The sequence below is a fragment of the Pogona vitticeps genome, chromosome 1 (assembly GCF_051106095.1).
Source record: "Pogona vitticeps strain Pit_001003342236 chromosome 1, PviZW2.1, whole genome shotgun sequence".
NCBI classification, from domain to species: Eukaryota; Metazoa; Chordata; class Lepidosauria; order Squamata; family Agamidae; genus Pogona; species Pogona vitticeps.
The window spans coordinates 351,545,930-351,570,063 of NC_135783.1; the positions used below are offsets into that span (position 1 = coordinate 351,545,930).

A 24,134-nucleotide genomic window follows, 5' to 3' on the forward strand; every position below is an offset into this window, starting at 1 on the left:
CAAATTAAAAAATAAATGTTCAGAGCAGCAGGGGATATGTTCTTGAAGGCCGCTTTTTAAAGTTCTGTCTTTAGTAGTTTCCTAAAAGTCAGGGACGTGGTGGCACTGCGGGTTAAACTGCAGAAGCCTCTGTGCTGCAAGGTCGAAAGACCAGCCGTTGTAAGATCGAATCCACACGACGGAGGGAGCTCCCATCGCTTGTCCCAGCTCCTGCCAACCTAGCCGTTTGAAAATATGTAAAAATGTGAGTAGATAAATAGGTACCACCACGGTGGGAAGAATATGATACTCCATGAAGGAGTATCATATTCTAATTTTACCAAAGTACAGTATATTCCTGTGATATTCTCATGAGATATCTTTCTCGTTTGCCATCAGTACTGTATTTATTAATGGCAAAGAAGTTTTCTTCACAAGAGAAGCTTTTCTCACCACACAAAATGTACAAATTTGGATACCCTGTTTTATGATTGGCCTTCAGGACTTGTTTTTTTTCTTAAAATGCCAGCAGGATGCTTCTGAATTACGGCAATGTAATAAAGTTTTTATAGGGACGTGGTGGCGCTGTGGGCTAAACCGCAGAAGCCCCTTTGTGCTGCAAGGTCAAAAGACCAGCCGTCGTAAGATCGAATCCACACGACGGAGGGAGCTCCCGTCGCTTGTCCCAGCTCCTGCCAACCCAGCCGTTCGAAAGCATGTAAAAATGTGAGTAGATAAATAGGTACCACCACGGTGGGAAGGTCTAGTCATGCTGGCCACGTGACCATGGAAACTGTCTCCGGCCAAATGCTGGCTCTATGGCTTGGAAATGGGGATGAGCACCACGCCCTAGAGTCGGACACGACTGGACTCAATGTCAAGGGGAACCTTTACCTTTACTTAAACATCAGGAGGGATGGTGCCTAGTGCAGCTCTGAGGGAAGCTTATTCCACAGAGTTGGGGCCACCACTAAGACGGCCCGACTTCTCATTGTTGTCTTTTTAGCCTCTCTCAGTGTGGACCCCCTTAATACTGTAGCTTGGGAGGGGCTTGTGAAATGAGTAGCTGTTTTCTGGGGGAGATGTTTTGACAGACAAACCATTAGGATTGGGATTTAGAACCCAGGCCTCACGCTCTAACCACACATGCCACATTGGCTTCATTTACAAACCTGATTGCTCAGCCATGATGCTTTGAAGGAAATGTGTGCCAGAAGGGAAAACATTAGACATTCGTTTGTACAAGACGGCTGCTTCTGGCCACCATCCTTTGGGCCATCAGGAAATGCAGCAAATGGTTAAGTCATTTCATTTTTACACTCTTTTATCAGGGAAGGGTGCATGGGGAGCTTTTCATCCGAGATGTGAAGGAAATATCTTGGCCTGTCTCCTTGTGAAGTGGCCACCTTGCTTTCCTACCGAGTCTCCCTGTTTTGCATAGCCTTCCTGGGGAGGACTAGCTGGAGGTCATCCACCCGCTCAGGAGGTGTGCGTTGATGCCGTCCTTGCAGTCAACACCAATGATTTGGCCGTAGTCTGGACGGCAGTAGAAGCACTTCATAGACAAGCTTGGCAACTATGATTTTCCAGACACTGACTCCTTCTGCAGCCTCTTTGACCAATCGGGATTGGTAGGGTAGGGAAGCTCTTGGGTAAAAATAAAACAAATACAGCACATCCCGCACACAACAAAACCACAGAGTTTGCAGAGTCTGGCCATTTACTGATCTTTTCCTGGCTGGGAGGATATTATCTCCATTTGCACCATATATGTTCATCTCAGCCAGACGTTTGCTCCAAGTTTACACCGCTTCAGATTCTCAGTGCCAAACTGCCCGCTGGTGGCTCTGTTCTCACTTGTTCTTAATGACATTAGCTTCCAAGGGGTGGGAGAGGAAATGAGTCAGAGATGTTCACTTGAGACATATTTCCTCTTGTGTGCCTTTCCAAAGCCTCCCATTTCCTCTCATACAGAGACACTTCAACCGGCAATGGAAGAGGCAGACAAATTTTTGTTTAAAATGCAGCTTGCTCCTTCCATTTTTCTGGAAATGTACAGGTGCTCTGAATTGCTGGTATGGCTAGCGAGAGAGATATGTACCAAAAGAAAGATGGTAGTCTACTAATATTTGGAGAGACGTTAACATGTTTTCAAAGAGATGGCCATGTTAACCTCCGCAAGCACAAAAATAAACGTCTGGTGGCATCTTTAAGACTGATAATTTTATTTCAATACGAGGTGTCGGGTTTCACGATCCACCTTTCAGGACATGTGTTTTTTAGAGTGACGAGGACAGCATCGTAAGAACCTTGTCGTCGTCATCATCTTTGTCTTAGAACTGCAGAAATGGAAGGGACCTTATGGAACATCATGTCCAGGCATTGTCAAGAAGGCACCGTGAGGAATCGAACTCCCAACCGGAGACCTAAACCACTGAGCTATCCAGCAGCTCAGCTGAAAGCCATGCTGCTCAAAATCTAGTCTAAGATCTTATTTCCACGGTTGGCATGGGTAGGTTCCCCCTGGCACAGGAATCTCACAGGAACAGAGGGAGACTTCCCCACAGGGAGACCTACAAGTAGGGTATAAGTAGAACAGCACCCTTTTGACAGTGGGTGAATCCGATTCCAGGGGTACCGTGAATCCATTCCATGTTTTGTTTTGCACTACACAGGAGGTATCAGAACGGCTGAGCCTGCTTTGGAAAGAGGATTCAGTACCATTGACAGCTCCTGTAAGCGGCAGGCTAAACCCCCGGGGTGGAGTCACACTGCCTTTCCGAAAGAAAAGTCACTCAATGCCACAGATGCTGTTGCTTCTGCCTCCACATGCAGCCATTATGACCAGTAGCCACAAACAGCCCCATTCTGCATTGGTTTGTGCCTTCCCTTTTAAAAGGCCACCTGAGTTGGTGGCCATTCCCGCAACCTGTGGAACCAGACGCTTCTGGAAAAGTTATGCTGGGCCACCATAGAAACCTTGCCCTATATATCCCATAGGTGATATATGATATATTTGGAAAAGATATCAAACTTAATTCTAAAATTGCTTTGCTGTCCATTTTTGATAAGATAGAACTTGATTGTTGCTCCAAGGAATTGATTTCTAATAGTATGACAAGTGCTAGAATATTAATAGCTAGATTCTGGAAATATAAAAATGATATTAAATTAGAAAATTGGTCTAAGGAAGTACGGGACATTGCGTTCAATGATAAATTGAGTACTGAAAACTCAACAGTGGCCAGAGGATTGGAAAAGATCAGTCTACATCCCAATCCCAAAGAAAGGCAGTGCCAAAGAATGCTCCAACTACCGTACAATTGCACTCATTTCACACGCTAGCAAGGTTATGCTCAAAATCCTACAAGGTAGGCTTCAGCAGTATGTGGACCGAGAACTCCCAGAAGTACAAGCTGGATTCCGAAGAGGCAGAGGAACTCGAGACCAAATTGCTAACTTGCGCTGGATTATGGAGAAAGCCAGAGAGTTCCAGAAAAATATCTACTTCTGCTTCATTGACTATGCGAAAGCCTTTGACTGTGTGGACCACAGCAAACTATGGCAAGTTCTTAAAGAAATGGGAGTGCCTGACCACCTTATCCATCTCCTGAGAAACCTATATGTGGGACAGGAAGCAACAGTTAGAACTGGTCATGGAACAACTGAGTGGTTCAAAATTGGGAAAGGAGTACGGCAAGGCTGTATATTGTCCCCCAGCTTATTTAACTTATATGCAGAATACATCATGCGGAAGGCTGGACTGGAAGAAACCCAAGCCGGAATTAAGATTGACGGAAGAAATATCAACAACCTCCGATATGCAGATGATACCACTCTGATGGCGGAAAGTGAGGAGGAATTAAAGAACCTTGTAATGAGAGTGAAAGAGGAGAGTGCAAAAAGCGGTCTGAAACTCAACATCAAAAAAACTAAGATCATAGCCACTGGTCCCATCACCTCCTGGGAAATAGAAGGGGAAGATATGGAGGCAGTGTCAAATTTTATCTTCCTGGGCTCCATGATCACTGCAGATGGAGACAGCAGCCCTGAAATTAAAAGGCGCCTTCTTCTTGGGAGGAAAGCGATGACAAATCTTGACAGCATCTTGAAAAGCAGAGACATCACCTTGCCAACAAAAGTCCGAATAGTCAAAGCTATGGTTTTTCCTGTCATGATGTATGGAAGTGAGAGCTGGACCATAAAGAAAGCAGACCGCCGAAGAATTGATGCCTTTGAAATGTGGTGCTGGAGGAGGCTCTTGAGAATCCCCTGGACTGCAAGGAGAACAAACCTATCAGTTCTAAAGGAAATCAACCCTGAATGCTCACTTGAAGGACAGATCCTGAAGCTGAGGCTCCAGTACTTTGGCCATCTCATGAGAAGAAAAGAGTCCTTGGAAAAAACCTTGATGTTAGGAAGGTGTGATGGCAAGAGGAGAAGGGGACGACCGAGGATGAGATGGCTGGACAGTGTCTGCGAAGCAACCAACATGAACCTGGCACAACTCCGGGAGGCAGTAGAAGACAGGAGGGCCTGGCGTGCTCTGGTCCATGGGGTCACGAAGAGTCGGACACGACTAAACGACTAAACACACACACGAACTTCAGACGAAAAGAGGGGAAATAAGTTTAAAATTGTTATGCTATTTATTGAATTTGTATTAGTGAAAGGAAAGGGGAAAGCCTCTAAGCAACAATCAATGCAATTTTGGAAAGGAGGTTCGTAATAAAAGTATTGCTCCAAAGGGTCCCATGGGTATGGGGGTGCCCTGTGTTTTAGATTGTATTAGTAAGTATTTTGTATTCTTGTATTTGTTTTGGAATTTTTTTAAAAAAAGAAAGAAACCTTGGCCTTAAATTTGGAGAGAGGTAACTGTACACATGTGCCTCTTCAAAATCAATAAAGGCAAGTTAATAACTAACGTTTTGCCCCACACATTTCTGCAGGAGGTCAGCTGAAGCACCTTTCTTTGGCTTGAAGCCAGTATGATGCAAGGCAAGTCCACTGTCTGAGTTTCATGAAAGAATGAGGTGGAACTATGGAACTCACCTCCACCAGAGGTATTATTGAGAGCTAGTAGGTGAAAGACAGAATCAAAACTAACTCAATAGATTTCACCTGAGATCAATGTAAAGCTCTGCACGCATAACAGATGCTATCTAGTCCAGCGGTTCTCAACTTTGGGTAACCCAAGTGTTCTTGGACTGCAACTCCCAGAAACCGCAACCAACAGGTGGTGACGGCTTTGGAAATTGCAGTCCAGGAAATCTGGGTTACCCCAGGTTGGGAATCACCGACCCAGTTGAAAGCAGTACCTCAAATGGATGTCGGGCTCTAGCAAACCACAGACTCAACATGCTTTAGCAAAGGTTTCCAGCCGAGTAACCCAGATGTTCTTGGGCTACAACTTCCAGAAATCCTGGCCAAGCGCAGCTAGGGTAGAAGGTTTCTGGGAGTTTTAGTCTGAGAATATCTGGGGGCTGAAGGTTGAGAGCCACTGCTCTAGAGCCTGCATCAACAGAAGCTGAAAGTCCAGATCATGAGAAGTAAAGGTACTGCTCTAATGTATTCTCGAAATCTTTCACGGCCAAGATCCAATGGTGGTTGCAGGTTTTTTGAGCTGTTTGGCCATGTTCTGAAGGTTTTTCTTCCTAACGTTTCGCCAGTCTCTGTGGCCGGCATCTTCAGAGGACAGAACTCTGTCTGTGTTCTGGTGTAGTGTGTGGGATAGTTGCGTATTTGTAGCTGTGGGATCAGCTTTTTGTCCTTCTCAGGAGACTGGGTGATGATGGTGATCGGGGTGTTTTTTGTTGCTGTTGTTGTTATGGGTGTATTGTGATAACCATGGCACTGCTCTAAGTCTGCTTTCAACATTACTGTTGGTTTTTACTTTGTTATATTGTTTTTATTCCATTTTTTTATTGTTAGCCACCCAGAGTACACTTCGGGGGCGGGGTATAAATCTAATAAATAAATAAAATAAATAGACTTCACCTACAACACCGGACAACACACTCTGAAAGGGACAACAGCTTGACAAAGATGGTGAGGAAGAAGGCTGGAGACCAGCTGAGAAGTTCCAAGGACCCCGGTGCATCTATCCTGTCAAAAGGTGGCAGGACAGTCTTTCCAGATGTTTGAACGATGGCCGAAGCCAAACCTCGGAAGGGCCCTCCCAACAATCAATTCTTGATTTGTCTTTCTAGGCAGTGGAGCCAATTTGTGCCTTGTAGAACCGTGGTCCTCAACCTTGGGCTTCCAGATGTTCTTGGACTACAACTCCCAGAAGCCTTCACCACCACCTCCCCTGGACAGGATTTCTGGGAGTGGCAGTCCAAGAACATCTGGAGGCCCAAGGTTGGGGGACCACTGCTGTAGAACAAACAGGTCCGACTCACAGGAAAGGATGCTTCCAAGCCTTTATTTGTTAACCCCCCCTCCAGAAGGGTGCTCCTGCACTACTAATAGGACGGTATATAAATAAAAGAAAGCAAGTAAGTAAATAAACATTAAAGAGGAGCTTTTAAATTTCCTGGGGATGCTTTGGGATTCCGTAGAGGGTGGTTGGATGAGGGCTTTCGAGCAGAAACTGAACCAAAGGGCTATCTGTCTGTCTTAGATCTCCTCTCCAGGCAGAGGGTGGACAAGCGGACTTTCCGACTTTCCACCTCACCGATTCTCCCTGCCGGAAGAAGTTTCATCCTGATCGTTGCTGAGCAGCCGAGCCCCGGTAAAAACCAAGCAAGGTTTCAAACTCTGGACAAGAACAAAGGAGTTTGTTTCAGCCCCTCTACAACTTCCATGCTCTTCTCTAACCCGAGACGTAGACATGTTCGAGTATAAGCCGAGTGCACCGGTCACCATCATTCAGGTAGCCTGCGCCAGGGTGGGGAGGCTCCACCAGAAGCCACGGGGGGACGCGCCCCCTTCCGCGGGGCCACCCATAGGCTCCCCCGCCGGGGGAGTGGTGCCACCCGCCCGCCGGCCTCTCCCCCCTCCACACACTATCCGCCGCCGCCGCCGCCCCCCACCCCCTGTCGTCTGCGCCTATTGATCTCCGCCGCCGCCGCCTGATCCTCTTAGAGGCGACCCGGCCGGGTGACGCACGGGCAGGTGTGCCCAATGGGAGCAGCGCCGGGCCGGGGGGGGGGTTAAAACCCCCGACGGGCTGTATAAAAAGGGAAGCGAGGCTGGTGGGCACAGAGAGGGCGGCGGGCGGGCGGACGAGGAGGGGGATTTTCGCGCGTCGACGGAGCGCGCTGCCCATCCTCTCTGAGGGCGAGGGGCTTCCTCAGCTCTGTCTCTCTCTCACGCTCCCTCCTTCCCGCCTCCGGCGCCCAAAGCCCCTCAGGAGGCGCGGAGGGGGCTGCCACCCCCCCACCCCACCCCTCCAGTGGCCGGGCGCCCTCGGAGCGCATGGAGAACATGAAGGCGCGGCCGGCGGCGCACCACCAGCCCCGGCGACCCACGGCCGGCGCCTCCTCCTGCAACGGCTACGCGGAGAAGCCAGCCCCGCCGCCGCCGCCGCCCAGCCTGCCGGCAGAGCCCGCGGGCGCCTCCCGGGCAGCGGCGTCGGCGTCGGTCCCCAAGGCGTCGTCGTCGTCGTCGGGGAGCGGCGTCTGTGGCGGCCCGGCGAGGCGCGGCTCCCCTTTGGAGAGCTGGAAGGAAGAGCGGACCCGGAGCGAGGAGGACAACGAGCTGAACCTGCCGGGCCTGGCCGCCGCCTACGCCACCATCCTGCGCGCCCTGGGCGAGGACCCGCAGCGCCCGGGGCTGCTCAAGACCCCGTGGCGGGCCGCCACCGCCATGCAGTTCTTCACCAAGGGCTACCAGGAGACCATCACAGGTGGGGCGCGCCCCCCCCCGGTGGGGTCGGGTGGGGTGGGTAGAGAAGGAGAGGGCGCCCCCTCGCGGTGTTCGGGGAGGCGTGGGGAAACCTGACCCCTTTCACAACCGCCCCGCGAGGTAGGCTTGGAGAACCATCAGCCCGAGAAGGAGGAGGACCCGCCGGCTTTGCGCGAGGGATCTGGCAGGCGAGGGAAAGGGAGGGTGCCCGGGCGCACCTCCTGCTCTCCCTTGAAAGCGCTGGAGATTTGGAGGGGGGGGGGCAGAAGAATTACTGATGGGGATGGCGATGGGCTCAGGGCGGCCTTTGGGGATAGCGGCGTGGCCCCCGCTCGTGGGAACGCGCGCCCTGGCGGGTGATCTCCTTGGCCTGGCGCGCCCTCGCCCTGGACGGCCCGCTTCCCCTCGGCTAGAGGCAGATCCGGGGTGGTGGAAAGAGGAGAGCGGGTTCTCTTCTGCACGCGGGTCTTTCGGCCCCGTTAAGATCTTGGCGTGTAAGAGTCTCAGGCGGGACACGGAAGATGCAGCTGCGAAAGGGACCGTCCCCGCTTCCCGTTCGCCCGGCCGGGGACCGTGAAAGCGTTTCGGAGGCACCACTTTTCTTTAAAGCCTTTCCCACGTGTTGGTTTTCATAAGTGAACGAAGGGAGCGCTTAGTATGGGGCAAATGCAGCCTGGAATGCTGACTATGGACGAGGAAGTCACCTGTACAGGTTGAATCCTTTTTAAAGACTCTGTCCAACTTCCTTCCTTCCTCTTTCTTTCTTTTCCTTCCTTCCTTCCTTCCTTCCTTCCTTCCTTCCTTCCTTCCTTCCTTCCTTCCTTCCTATATAATAAAACTCATAAATAAGAGCAATATTAAAAGTACCAGTAAAACAACGGAATACAATAGGCTCTTTAAAAATCACCTTGCAGAGGAAGTAAGAGTAAGGTCTGATTTGTTTATTTACTACTTTCATTTTCTATACCCCCGCCCCATTAGTGCTGAAGCACTATTCTGAGCCCTGCTCAGCTTTTGTAAAACTTAAGGCTGTCGCTTCCTTTAGGGAGTCAATCCATTTTGTGCTTGGTCTTCCTCATTTCCTGCTGCCTTCAGCCTTTCCTAGCATTATTGTCTTCTCTTGAGAATTCTGCCCTGATGTGCCCAAAGTGGGACAAGCCTCAGTTTCAACATATTTGCCTCCGGAGATAGTTTAGGCTTGATTTGATCAAGGACCCACTAGTTTGTCTTTTTGGCAGTCCAGGCGATCTGCAAAGTTCTTCTCCAGGGTGATATTTCAAACAAACCTTTTTCTTCACTGTTCTTAGTTTTACTCAACCTACCTCTTGTTTGGTCTTCCTCTTTTCCTGTCATTATTGCCTTTTCAAGTGACTCTTTGAGTTGTCATAATGTGCCCAAAGTACAGTAACCTCAGTTAGTCATTTTAGCTTCTAGAGGAAGTTTAGGCTTGGTTTGGTCTAGAACCCAGCCACTTGGGTTCTAGAACCCCAACACTCTCTTTCAACAACACATTTTGAGCGCTGAGCCAGCCTTCTAAACTCCCGCAATGTCCCTGGGTGACATTAGGTCCAGAATATGGTGGGATATTTAAATAGTGGCTAGATCCAGCCACCTGATAGTGCTCAGACTTTTGCACCAATAATATCAAAAAATTAAGAGAAGTGCAGAGTCACGAGCGTTTGGCCCACCTTGGAAGCAAGATGCAAGCTGCTGCCCAGAGATGCTTTCTGCCAGCGCCAGTCCTGGCCCCTGGAGGTCTTATCTCTGTGCACTTGCCTGTTCCAGGAGAAGAACAGAGGGAGGTGGATAAATATTAACGTATGACTGGGTGTTCTCTGGTTGATTCCTCTGTATGACCTGAGCCTTCAACAGTCCCGAGGGAAAAGGTTTGTAAATATGCAAGCCAAGTCTGTTTGCTTAGGGATACACTTCGTAGGCGGCCTGTTATGTTGGGAGGCCTTTTCTCTGCATCCTTTAAAGCAGCGTGCTTTTAAAGAGAAAAGGCCATCCAGAAAGGGGAGAGCGGCCTGGAGTAGTTCATCCACAATTAGCAGATTTGTTGGAAGACTCGCACGCACACACGCACACACACAAACACACACACACAAACACACAAACACACACACACACACAAAGACTGTATATTAAGCAGACGTGGGGGAAACTCACTCTCCCCCACTCCTTTTAATAGAAATGCAGGAGCGAGTGATACCTTTATTTAGACCACTAAAAACAGATATCAATTGAACAACAAACAGCTAGCTTTCAGTGATAATTCACCTTCGGTCTTGCACCAAGTTCTTGTGGGTAGTTCCAAAGATTATATGCTTTTATTCAAGTTCCAAAGCATCTCATTTTACTATATCTCGCAGCTAGCCTGGTAACTTTCTTTTTTTCCCCGGAGAGGGGTTGGGGTGGGGGTGGAGGAAGAAAAAGGAAATATTTCCCCTCTCTAGATATTAGGCATGAATACACCCCAGCTGTACCTACAGCCAGACATTCTTGTTGTTTAGTCGTTAAATGGTGTCCGACTCTTCGTGACCCCATGGGCGAGAGCACGCCAGGCCCTCCTGTCTTCCACTGCCTCCCGGAGTTGGGTCAAATTCATGTTGGTCGCTTCGATGACCCTGTCCAACCATCTCATCCTCGGTCGTCCCCTTCTCCTCTTGCCTTCACACTTTCCCAACATCAAGGTTTTTTCCAGGGAGTCTTCTCTTCTCATGAGATGGCCAAAGTCTTGGAGCCTCAGCTTCAGGATCTGTCCTTCCAGTGAGCACTCAGGGTTGATTTCCTTCAGAATGGATAGGTTTGTTCTCCTTGCAGTCCAGGGGACTCTCAAGAGCCTCCTCCAGCACCACCGTTCAAAAGCAGCAGACATTCTGCACCTACACAAAAATGTCCTCTTGATAAGGAAACAGCTTTAATGAGGCCCATATACTCCGCATTGTTATCTTTGGCTAGTTAAGTGCTGCCATAATGTCTCCCCAAGTACAAACGAAACATTTCTGGAAATTTTGAAGCTGGTGGAGAAAGGGGTGGTGGGGATGGTGGTTTTTCTTTAAAGGGGGAAAACCTGAGATTTTTTTGAGAAAATATTTAAATGCAATCCTTATGTACCAAACCTACTTTTATTTTCGGGCTCTTTGGCCGTGTTCTGAAGGCTGTGTGACAAACCCAGACCTACTGGGATATGCCACACAGTTACACTAAGCTGCCACCAACCATTCCCTTTAAGAAGTCACACAGACCAGGGATGGATTTTTAAACAATAAAAAGAATAAGGTTTATTTAAATACACACAGGGAAAAATAAAACAATCAGGTGAATCAGATAAAGTAACGTGGCTTAGTTTCACTCATACACACACACAGTTTGGTTCACACAGAACCTTAACTTAAAGCACAGACCCTGAACCTATCAGTTCTGGCTAACCAACAGACACCTGAACCTATCAGGTTGGTACTCTGACACACAGTAGTACCCTGTCTGACACACAGACTCCCACACCAACTCCTTCTTCCCAGCTGCTGCTTCGTCTGCTTAGCTTCTCCACACACGCATCACATATTTATACAGTACAGCCCCTCCTCCTGATGTCCCGCCTTCCACTCCCCATAGGATGGAACTTTCCCTCCAAACCCATGACAGACAGGTAACATCAGTGCTGTTATGTAACACCTCCCCTCTTTATAAGTTGTTTTGTAGGGGGAAAGCTAAGGTGCTTTTCACCAAAAAACAACCTGTATAAAATACACAAAAACAGTTATACATACCATATTATACTTACTCATACTTACACTCCAAGTTAACCATAGCAAATATGCATTTAAACATTTTACCATATACAGTACATCAATTTACCTTTATTAATACAAACCAAATTCAAAACCAGGTACATTTTACTTTTTATCAGCATTATATACACATAGTCCATGTTCTTTCGCCGTCTTCATTCTTCAGGTCTTCTTGATAAGGCGTCAGCAACACAGTTCACTGACCCTCTGACCACCTTCACTTCAAAGTCATAGTCCTGTAGGTTTAAAGCCCACCTCATAAGTTTGCTATTGTGGGTTTTCATTGTCTTTAACCATTGCAATGGTGAATGGTCAGTACACAGAATAAAATGTCTTCCCCAGATGTAAGGCTTGGCCTTCTGGATCGCGTAGACTATGGCCAAACACTCCTTCTCCACGGTTGCCAAATGTCTCTCACCTTTTTGAAGTTTCCTACTCAGGTAGGACACTGGATGCTGGTCACCATTCTCATCCTCCTGGCACAGAACTGCTCCTACCCCGCTGTTAGACGCATCGGTGTAGATGATGAACTCCCGGTTGAAGTCTGGAGCCCGCAGGACAGGATAGTTGATTAACGCCTCCTTCAACCTCTGGAACGCCGCCTCACAGTCGCTGGTCCACGGGATGCGGTCATCAGCCTTCTTCCTCGTCAGATCGGTCAGCGGAGCCGCAATCTCGCTAAACCTCGGGATGAACTTTCTGTAGTAGCCCACCAACCCAAGAAATGATTTGACTTTTTTCTTGGTGTTGGGTCTAGGCCAATCACGAACCGCTTCTATTTTGGCCTCCAGGGGTTTTATCACTCCTCCCCCTACCATGTGACCCAAGTATTTTATTTCTGGGCTACCCAGCTGACACTTGCTGGCCTTTACTGTTAGCCCTGCTGCACTTAACCTCTGCAGCACTAACTCCAGGTGTATTAGGTGATCTTCCCAGGTATTACTGAAGATCCCTATGTCGTCAATGTAGGCCACTGTAAAGTCACTGAGCCCTGCCAAGGTCTGGTCCATCAGCCTTTGGAATGTGGCTGGTGCATTTCTGAGACCAAAGCTCAGGACTCGAAACTCATAGAGACCAAAAGGGCTGCAAAAGGCAGTCTTTTCTTGATCCCTGGGATCAATTCTTAATTGCCAATATCCCTTTACCAGGTCTAATGATGAGATGAACCGACAACCCCCTATGGTTTCAATTAGGTTGTCTAGCCTGGGCATTGGGTAGGCATCAGGAGTGGTTACACGGTTTAATTTCCTGTAATCGACACAAAACCTAATGCTCCCATCAGGCTTGTCCACAAGGACTATCGGAGAGGACCAAGGACTAGAAGAGGGGACGATTATGTTCTCCCTAAGCATCTCGTCCAGCTCCTTCCGCACCTTGTCCCTATAGGGTCCCGTTACTCGGTATGGGGATACTGCCTGCGGGGGTGCATCCCCTGTGTGGATCCGATGCATCACTCCCTTCACTATCCCCGGCTTGTTGGAAAACACCTGTTGATATTTACTAAGCAGTATTTTTAGTTCTTGCTGCTGGTCTTGGGTGAGTGCAGGACTGATCTTTACCTCCTCTGGGTTGTATTTTACTTCCCCTCTACCCTCCCAGAAGGGTAATTCCGCTTCCTCACTCTCAGCTGCTTTTATAGCAAATAGAACCCTCTGTTCCCCTCTGTAGTAGGGTTTTAGGGCATTCACATGAACCACCCTCCTTGCTTGGTTCTCCTCCTGCTCTATTAGGTAGTTCAGGTCTGACATCTTGGAAATGACCCTATATGGTCCTGCCCATTTGAGCTGCAGTTTATTCTCTCTGCAGGGCCTAAGCCAAAGCACTTCCTCCCCTGGGTCAAAGTGCCTCTCTCTAGCTTTGTGGTCATACCATGTTTTCTGTCTGACCTTCTGAGCTCGCAGGTTTTCTGCTGCCAGCTCTAGATTTCGCTTTAGGTCATTCATCAAGGTGTCTATGTAAGTCACAACGTCTTGTGGGTCATCCTGGGTGATCTGCTCCCAATTTTGTTTGATCAACTCAAGGGGCCCTTTCACCCCTAAGTGTGCAGCAGACATGTCAGAGTGACCCCTTTGTAAGATCATAGGGCGATACTTTTCAGGTACCACCAGCTGACTTCTGATCCCATCTCCCCCTTTTGAGATATTCCTCAGGGTTTCTCTATATAAAATCCCCTTTTTCTCCAGGAATCTCACTGGGGTTTCAGGTGTTAGCTGGGCGTCAGTCACCTGTTCAAAACACTTTTGGAGAGTGGCGTCTGCCTTTTGCTCCTGTCCAAATCTGCTGTCTGTGGTTAAGGTTTCCACCACAGCTTCTGAACTCCCCTCTGCTTCCGTCTCTGGCTCATCATTACCCCCCTGAACTGTCCCTGTGGTGGCTTGTGAGCGTGTAATCACTAGCACCCGTTTCACATGTTCAGCCAGGTCATTTCCCACGAGCACGGCTGCTGGCAGAGTCGATGAAATCGCTAGCCTCCAAACTCCCCTCCAGCCTTGAAAGTTGACAGGTACCTCAGCTACTGGCAGAGAGATTACCTGCCCCTCAATCCCTGCCACCTTCACGCTCTCATTTGGGATTATAAACTCCCTAGGAATAATATCTGGATGGCACAGGGTTACCTGGGAACAAGTGTCCCGCAGCCCCCTATACTGACGGTCAAGTATTCCTACGTCCACCCCGGCTGTCTCAAACAACTGAGAATCTGTTTTTATCAGCAAGCAGCGCTTTACCTCTATAAGAGGACCATTTTCCTCAGCCTGATCAGCAGAGATAGCTGTTCCAGACTGAGTAGCCATGGCAACAGGCTCCCTCAGTGACATTGAGCCTTGCTCCTTCTGGACACAGAACACAGCTTTTGGCTTGGTCCCACTAGAATTCTGAGGCACCATTCCTTTTAACTGCTTCAATTTCTCACACTCTGAGATTAGATGACCCTTTCCCTGACAGAAATAACATTTTCTGGTGTATTTTGATTCTCTCTCATCTTGTTTTGGTTTTCCCTCCAAAATCTGAGGTCTTTGTTTCATGTCTGAGGGCTTCCCTTCACCATGGGCCCCTCCCCCTTGCTGGCTTCTCCCTGGTCCCTGAGAGTACTTGCTGTAGGTTTCTTTGGGTTTACCTACAGATTTCCCCTCACCCAAGGGCTTTCTTATTTGGGAGATAAAATCCGCGATCTCTGCGGCTGCTGCCACAGATTTCGGTTTCCTTTCCCTCACTTGGAATTTCAATTCCCCATGCAGGACTGAATAGAACTGTTCCAGTGCTATCAAATCTTTAAGCTGCTCATAGGTCTCTGTTCCCTCCTGCGATAGCCATTTCTCAAGCAGCCTCACCAATTGGGCCCCCACTTGGGTAAAAGTCTGTTCTGGCTTCTTGGTTAGGGACCTGAATCTTTGTCTCAGCTGCTCTGCATTTATCCCATGTCTGGCAAACACCAGTTTTTTAAACTCTGCAAAATCTTTCATCAGTTCCTCAGGCATCTCGGCATAGACCTCAGCCAGGCTACCACTGATTAAAGATCGCATGATGGTCATCTTCTCAGTTTCCCTCACTGAGAAGTCCACAAACGCTCTTTCCACTAAGGAAAAGAACACCTCAGGACAATCTCCCTTGTGGTACACCGGGAATTTCTTCAGGTCAGCCTTAGACAGTTGGCCTCCCTCAGAATCCCTATTGTTATTATTGTTCTGGTTCATCATTTCCAGTTTTCTTAATTCAAACGCCATTCTTTCTCTCTCTAATCTTTCCTCCCTTTCCAATCTCTCTATTTCAAATTGCCTCTGCCTTTCCCTTTCCCTTTCCTCCACTTCAAATTGCCTCATCCTCAGTTCATGCTGTTGGACTATGAGCAATTTTCTAAGTTCTGGGTTCTGCTCTCCTGTGCTGTCACCTTGCACTGAGCCAAATTCATCCTCAGAACCTTGGTCAATCTGGGGGTCTTTCACTTCACTCATGTCTGCCATCTGGCTTCGAGTCAAGGGCATAATCCCCCCTCAGAACAGGCTGCTTTAAAAGTCAAGCCTCAAAATAAAACGACCACTTTTTTCCTCTTGCCTCAGAACCAGCTTTCCCTAGAGATTGCTGCTGTTCTTCAGCACTACTTGCAACAGTATCGAGTCAGAGCCTACCCCCCTCTGCTGGGCCTCTCAGCTGGCAAGCTAGCTCACTGTTGCTACGCAGTTTTGCCTCAGCTTTTTCCCGCCAAAACTAGGCTGCCTCAGAGCACCTTAATCTAAGTCTCCCCAGTTGGCACGTTCTTCCACTAGTGCACCTCCCCGTGAGGTACACCTAGAAGATTACCTACGCGCCTCAGACTGTCCCTGACTAGACCCCCCTTGCTCTGGGCACACTTGCCAAGGCTTTGCTGGACCGCTGGACAACTGGACCAGTCGTATCCCACACGCTGGACACCAATCAATGTGACAAACCCAGACCTACTGGGATATGCCACACAGTTACACTAAGCTGCCACCAACCATTCCCTTTAAGAAGTCACACAGACCAGGGATGGATTTTTAAACAATAAAAAGAATAAGGTTTATTTAAATACACACAGGGAAAAATAAAACAATCAGGTGAATCAGATAAAGTAACGTGGCTTAGTTTCACTCATACACACACACAGTTTGGTTCACACAGAACCTTAACTTAAAGCACAGACCCTGAACCTATCAGTTCTGGCTAACCAACAGACACCTGAACCTATCAGGTTGGTACTCTGACACACAGTAGTACCCTGTCTGACACACAGACTCCCACACCAACTCCTTCTTCCCAGCTGCTGCTTCGTCTGCTTAGCTTCTCCACACACGCATCACATATTTATACAGTACAGCCCCTCCTCCTGATGTCCCGCCTTCCACTCCCCATAGGATGGAACTTTCCCTCCAAACCCATGACAGACAGGTAACATCAGTGCTGTTATGTAACAGGCTGTTCTTCATAACGTTTCACCAGTCTCTGTGGCCAGCATCTTCAGAGGACATCTGAGCATTCAGCCTGGAGGCAGGCATTGCATCATGGCCTCTCCCAATTTGAAGAGACCCTTGCCCAGCAGTATTTGTCCTCAGTGTGGAAGAGATGGTCACTCTCGAATTGGCCTTCTCAGCCACTCTAGACACTGTTCCAAGTCCTCCATACAGAGCACGTTACCATAGTCTCTCGAGACTGAAGGATGCCTAACTAACTGCAATTTAGCCACTGTACCACGAGGCTCCTTAGGATAGAGCACAGAGTGCTGTCCTCTGAAGATGCTGACCACAGAGACTGGTGAAACGTTAGGAAGAACAACCTTCAGGACACGGCCAAAGAGCCCGAAAAACCCACGACAACCATTAGATCCCGGCCGTGAAAGCCTTCGCGAATACATATTTTGCCTAGTCCAGCCAATTCCAATTGAGCCACCTAGCCAATCTCAGAATTACAGAATGATGTTCCCAATATATTTTTGAGCAAAGTCCAGTTCAACACAACCTTTGCCAAATCTGGGGAAATATTTTCTCTGTAAATTGTCTGGGCTTCTATTCCTCTCTCCCTTTCTTTGCGATGAAGTGGGTTCTGTGGTTTGCAAGCTACCTTGGAGGTAGCTCGAGCCGAGAATGCGCGATTGGGCCGTTTGATGGTGATTTGAACCCTAAATTCTAGACCAACATTCAGACCACTTTTTTTCAATAAGTCCAGTCAGTGCTATTTCCTAGTTACAGTTTAGGTCCTTTAAAAAGCAGCATGTAGCACATTTTCAGTGGCAAAACAGGAGAGAATTCTCCAGGTGAAAGAAATCCTTCTATAGGAAAGGCATAAGTCAAGGAGTAATCAATCTTGAAGTGCTCAAACACGAGGAAATTCTTGGAGAAAACAATGAGCTAACTTTTGTATAATATGCAGTAAAACATTACTGGCAGTGGATGGCTTATATTGCCTGGGCAAGTGTGTGAACGCCTGACGTTCTGGGTATTCTTTCTTATACTGTTATTGCCAAAGTAGTTGCGCTGGCAGAGTTGACATCTGGGTTTGCCGTGGGAGACGATTCCTGTGATTCCATAGCGCTGTGCAAGCGTGGATGAATTCAGCACCCTGAACACTTTCATTCAGAAAGGAGCGCTTAGGGTGGTCCTCTTCGCTCTGACGAGGAGAGGTTCCCGCATTTTCTATAGTTCTCGCCTGCGTGGAGAGTTTCCATGCAAACAGAAACCTCTCCCCTTCAGATTTATCCCTGACAGCAGGAAGAAAAGCGCTGCCACTGTGAAGCAAGGATTCTGGGTTGTGTAATAGACAAGTCTGGTTTGTATGAAAGAGTTCAGTGCTTTAGGCCATCTGGGTTGGGAATGCGATCCTCCATGGGGGGGGGTGCCTCCTTGATGGGGCTGTATTTGATGATCCATAGGGTCCCTTTTAGCTCGCTGGGTAACTCTGTGGTTTAGGTTATCTGGCTACAGAGCCAGAACTTGGGGGGGGGGGGGTTTCAGCTCTTCCCCACTGGGCCTCCCAGGAAAAGAGCCAGTCTGTATGACCTTGGGCCAGCTGCACTGTCCAAAGGGTGCCCCCCCCCAGAAGAAGGGAAGGGGAACCCACTTCTGAAAAACCCGAAAAAGGGTCACCATGAGTCAGAATTGACTTGACGGCACCTTATTATAATGATTATGGTTTATATCCGCAATGTGATCCATTAGTCACAGATTTCGGTTGGTGGCGGGTAAAGGAGGATATGTTATTGTTCCAGAAGGACTGTGGATAACATATGCAATTTTGAGCTGTTTTAGGGGACTCCGGGTGATACAACAGGTGGGAGGTTTTCTGTTGTTTCTCTTCCTACTCTGTCGTTTGGTTCTGTTGTGCTGCGTCCTCCCTTAATTAATCGTGTGAGCGCTGTGGCTTGAGAAATGCCTGATTTAAAGGTTAGTACTGGTTTGTTCGACAAACCTAGACAGCAGCTTAAAAAGCAGAGACATCACCTTGCCGACAAAGGTCCGCATATTCAAAGCTATGGTTTTTCCAGTAGTGATGTATGGAAGTGAGAGCTGGATCATAAAGAAGGCTGACCACTGAAGAATTGATGCTTTTGAATTGTGGTGCTGGAGGAGACTCTTGAGAAGTCCCTTGGACTGCAAAGAGAACAAACCTATCCATTCTGAAGGAAATCAATCCTGAGTGGTCACTGGAAGGACAGATCCTGAAGCTGAGGCTCTAATACTTTGGCCATTTCATGAGAAGAGAAGACTCCCTGGAAAAGACCCTGATGTTGGGAAAGTGTGAAGGCAAGAGGAGATGGGGAATGACAGAGGATGAGATGGCTGGACAGGGTCATTGAAGCGACTAACATGAATTTGACCCAACTCTGGGAGGCAGCGGAAGACAGGAGGGCCTGGCATGCTCTGGTCCATGGGGCCACGAAGAATCGGACACGACTTAACGACTAAACAACAGCTGGTTTGTTCCACATGGATGAGGGAGAAACAGTTCTGTAGTTATCTCTGTTTTCATCCCATGTGATCCTCATTGGAGCCTGTAATAGCCATGGTGGGGAACTCGCTAGAGTTACTTTCACTCCCCTTTCACCTGAGGTTTAAATAGATCTGGCATGCCAAGTTTGCAAAAATTACTTCTGTTGAACTGCATTATCCTGCATTCGTGCTCTGGCAGGCCTAGATTCTGGGAATTGCAATCCAGAAACGTATATTTTCCAAGCAAGAGTTGTGGGTATTATGTTGAAGCCTGAAACTAAACCTGAAACCTTGCTATATTTAGGCTTGTTCTGTACCTGCAGTGGTCCACCTGTGTGGCCTTCCAGATTTTATGGGGCTCCATCATTCCTCACTTTTGTTTATTTTGCTTAGGGCAAACGGTGTCCAGCCACCTGTGAAGGGCCAGAAAGGAGGCCATGTGTGCTCTGCAAGCCAGTATAGTGTGGTGATTAGAATGGGACTTGAGGGACACGAGTTCAAATCCTCTCACACTTTTTCAGCCTTCAGACGCAAGTTCTCAAAACGATGTCCACCTGTTCTCCGCTTTAACCTGTTACAAATGAAAGGAACTACACTTTTGGTGATGCTTGTGTGGAAAAGACGGGGCATAAGAGAGGCATGGGAGAAAATGCTGGATAGAAAGAGAAATAATTAACTGTCTTCCTTTGCTCATCTTTTAATCTTGAAGTTCTCCAAAAAGTACAGTAATTTTTAAAAAGATGAGTGTACTAGGGAACATGTTTCGTAGACTTTTACAGATCAGGAGCACTTATGCTGTCTACCAAAGTGCCAGGGCAACGTATGGGTTCTCTTTGCGCTAGCAAACGAAGGAGATATGAATGAAACGTTGACGTTTAATTTTACATGTAACGGATTAATGTAGAGCCGAGGTGGGTCGCATTTCAATAATCTGCCTCTGGTCTACGGGGCATCTCTGAAAGCTGCAGCATCTCAGTTTGCTATCAAATTATGCAGACTTTGGCAACCTTTTTTGGGGGGGGGACTTTTAAAGGACACATTTAAACTTGCCTTGCCATGAGCTCCACTTTAAGTGGAATCGACTAAGAAATCGTGTGGTGTCCCATGGTATTCGGGGCCGGTATGTGTGTCTTCTTGGGAAAACTTTCAATCCATTTGTAAAATGTGCTGTACCTCTGTTGTGGAGGGGGCTACATTGGCTTTCGGAATCGTTGCACTTCCGGCTTTCTCCTGTGCCTGCCCACCCTTTCCTTATGCAGACCACTCACCCTCTGCTGCTCTTGTGAGGTAAGGGAGAAGGAGCTTTTATAATGGAAGAAGCAGCTTTGTTAGCAGACCCTCCCTGCCCTGCACCTCTCTGTCCTTCCTTCCTTCCTTCCTTCCTTCCTTCCTTCCTTCCTTCCTTCCTTCCTTCCTTCCTTCCTTCCTTCCTTCCTTCCTTCCTTCCTTCCTTCCTTCCTTCCTTCCGTCCATCCATCTCTCCCACCCCGTCTGCGGCTTATCCAGAAGCACAATCATCAGCAACAGAGGGATGCCCGTATGCAGAAACAACTGAAATACAGTGGGGTCTCTACTTAAGAACTTAATCCGTATTGGAAGGTGGTTCTCAAGTTGAAAAGTTCTTATGTTGAATCTGCATTTCCCATAGGAATGCATTGAAAACCATTTAATCCGTATCTGCTCTTTTCCGTCCATAGAAACTACAGTGGAACCTCTACTTAAGAACTTAATCCGTTTTGGAATGGTGTTCTTAAGTTGAAACGTTCTTAAGTTGAAGCAAAATTTCCCATAGGAATGGACTGAAAACCAATTAATCTGTTCTGGCTGTTTTTTTGTTATGTAGAGGTGCGTTCGTACATTGAAGCATTAGTTCCCATAGGAACTAATGCAAAGCTGGTTAATACGTACTCTACCACTAGGGGGAGAACTTTTTTTTAACCTAAGATGACCTAAGGTTAAAAAAAGAGCAGGAAAGGTTTTTTTTCCTGTTCTTGGATTTCTGTTCTCAAGTAGAAGCAAAATTTAGCAAATGGAGCTGTTCTTAAGTTGGATTGTTCTTAAGTAGGGACATTCTTAAGTAGAGACCCCACTGTACATCACATTTCACTTGCATGAAAAAATAAATGACCCTCCCACAGAACAGTATTTTAGGTTGTTTTCCAACTAGAAAACATATTATCCCAGTTTTAAAAAACCCACCTGAGGTCACAATAAAGAAGGTTAAAAGCATTTGAAATGTGATTTTTTCTCTCAGACTGCTGTGTTTCTTGGATTGAATTTCTTCTGTTGAGAAGATGACCACCAAAGAAGAGTTAAAGAGAATGAATAAAGATCAAGAAATCATATGTTGCTAGGTGCCATCAAGTTGCTTCTGACTTAGGGTGACCGTATAAATGAGTGGCCTCCACACGATCCTCTCCTTAACAGCCCTGCTCATCTCTTGTAGAGCTGTGGTCCAGCAGACAACTTTTGTAAGCACTGTATGTCAGGGCCACATGCAGTGTGTTAAGTTACGAGCTTTCCAAGTCTACTGTCTTCTCTTGCACAATGGTTGAGTGTGTACCATCATTTTTGTAGAAAATGGAAAAAAAATGTGAATGCATCTTGGAAGTGGCCAGATAAAGCTCACCATCCTTTTGTTTCTCTTTTCTGGTATATCATGTTGTGTAATTTAATTACAGTACGTATTTTCCTTTGCTGCTGTTGATGGAGGGGAAACTAGCTGATGTTTTCCAAACTACTGAATCCAGCTGCATCTTTCCAGACCTGAGAAGCCATGATGACAGAACCAATTCTTCCTGTCTCTTGTACGTCACTCTGCCTGGTAAACACAGTTTTTGGCAGAGGAAACAAAGGAGAGAGACTGTAATTTGAACCACTCATCTCTCTAAGTCTTTTATCGCCTCTCCGCCTCTCCTGCCATCTGCCCTCTTTCCACCTTCTTTCATCTGTCAATACTTTGTGAGATGTCTTGGTCATTACACATGCGGGCCATTTAACTGGCTCTTACAAATACTGCTTAAGTTTGATCTTGGGTCCTCTCTTCTTGTTCCTCAGAGGGGACTAGTTTGAACCCAAGTTTGAACATGGTACATGTTTTCCCTCAAAAGCTTATACGCTTACAGTGACATTAGAACAATCAGTCAAATTAGTTATAGAACCAGAGCTTCAAATTTGTTTGGCTTTTGGTTATAATAAATGCATTGCAACCTATAACTTTGCAGAATTTGCATGTAGCAGCTGAAAACGTTTAGATAAAAAGCTATTGTGGTGCACTCGATCCCCCTAAGGGGGCAAGTTGCCCTCGGTCAGAAAGTTTGACAGGAGACTTACCTACCACCTTTGCGCTGGGGGAAGTACCAAGACCTCAGCAGTGAGTAGCGTAAGCCCTTTGAACAAGTCCGACCTTAAAAGAACACTTTACACTTACTCAGTATTTTGCAAATACAGGCACATGGGCTTTGTGGTTCCCTAGAACTCACAACAGCTCAGTTAAGTCAGACTCTAAAAGATAGCTAGTCTGTGGCCCTCTGCACCTCCTAGATTTAGCCAGACGCTGCTGTTCAAGAGACCAGTCCTTTTGTAGAATTTTTATAATTAATTTTTATTAGAAAAATAAGAGTTCCACAGAATCAGTTTATATTGCACGAGCTTTAGCATCAAGATCATATTCAAAGATCATTGCAGTTAAAATAACTATTTCCCATTAAAATAATAAAACTACTAAGGTGGGCTATAGTGGGCTAGCCCCACCTTCTTCTTTCTCCTTACTTACATCCTCTCTCCTTCATGGAATCGAATCCAGATCAGAACAACACTCAAATCTCCATTCCACATCATTGAATTGAATTAATTTCCACATAACCCATCGTCCATTTTCTGCCTTCTCTAACTCCTCCCTTCTTCTTGACAATTCTGGCCGTTAACCAATTAGCTTCAAGGGGCTGTACCACCTTCCTCCTCCCCTTATTCCCATGAGAGTCCAGGTGTTGTTTATCTCTTCTCCAATTAGCTCAGAATGTTGAGTCTTCCACGTGCCTCTCGGTTCGGCCTTCATCGCTATCTCGAACCAGGCTGTAACAGTCTTCAGGAAAACACCCTCACGGCACTTAGAAAAACACATTTCAATGTCTCACAAATCATCTTCACACAGAACCTGTCTGATTCCATCTTACATTTCTCTGGCTACATATCCCATCATCATGACAACCACTATTGCATAGAATAAAATGTGTATGCTCTCCCACTTGTGTGTGTATATACCGGCAAAATAATATTAAAATAATCACTTGTGTCTTGGTCAAAACATGAAATAACCTTGCCTAATTATAAAATATAACTTATAGTGCTTAGACACTATGACACACACATTTTTTTCTGGGAAATATCTAAGTCTCTCATCCGTCATGCTGTTACACTTGTAAGCCCTATTGGGTCCTATTACATACTTTAGTCTGTGTCACATATTGTTCATCATCCCATCAGCCCTGTTTTAGTCCCTATTTGAGTGACATGTTGTACAAAACCTTGTCTATTACATGTTCAGCCCTGTCTGACAGACATCTGTCTGACACCTGTCTCGTATAGCAGCCTGGCTGAATACAGATTCATTCTGATTGAATAGAATCATATTCTTTGCAAATACAACTGTCTAGTTCTAGCAAACACATTTAAAACATTCATAGACACAGATACATATATACGCATTCTGTGTCGCATAATTATATCTAGTATATATCAATAAAAATGGTGCGTGCGTGCGTGCGTGCGTGCGTGTGTGTATGTTAAAATGCCCTGGCCAGCCAATCTAGACAAGTGCTGGATTCCATTCTGCCTGAATAATTCTAAGAGTTGTTTTAAAAAGCAACTTTCCCAATACTTGGCTGTACATTTTCCCCTATCAGGTATGAGTACGTGAATAAGATTTGTAACTAATATAAATGAGAGCCACACACATTTCAGCATAAGTTGAATACTGTATGGGTATATTTCTCTTATGAGATGACCCGCCTTTCTCCCCAGCTTCTGTAAGTGAGGAAAGTGAGCCTGGTGTGAAAGCAACAGGAGGACACTAGTG

At 46.9% G+C, this 24,134-nt stretch overlaps 1 protein-coding gene across 1 annotated transcript in view; it reads left to right on the forward strand.

Moving 5' to 3' along the window:
* Positions 1-7,191: 7,191 nt before the first annotated feature.
* GCH1 (GTP cyclohydrolase 1) overlaps positions 7,192-24,134 on the forward strand; it is a 43,048-nt gene continuing 26,105 nt past the window's right edge. Inside the window, exon 1 of the mRNA XM_072986862.2 lies at positions 7,192-7,828. Within this exon, the coding sequence (XP_072842963.2) occupies positions 7,399-7,828 (430 nt within the window). The 5' untranslated portion in view covers positions 7,192-7,398. The remainder of the gene's footprint in view (positions 7,829-24,134) is intronic.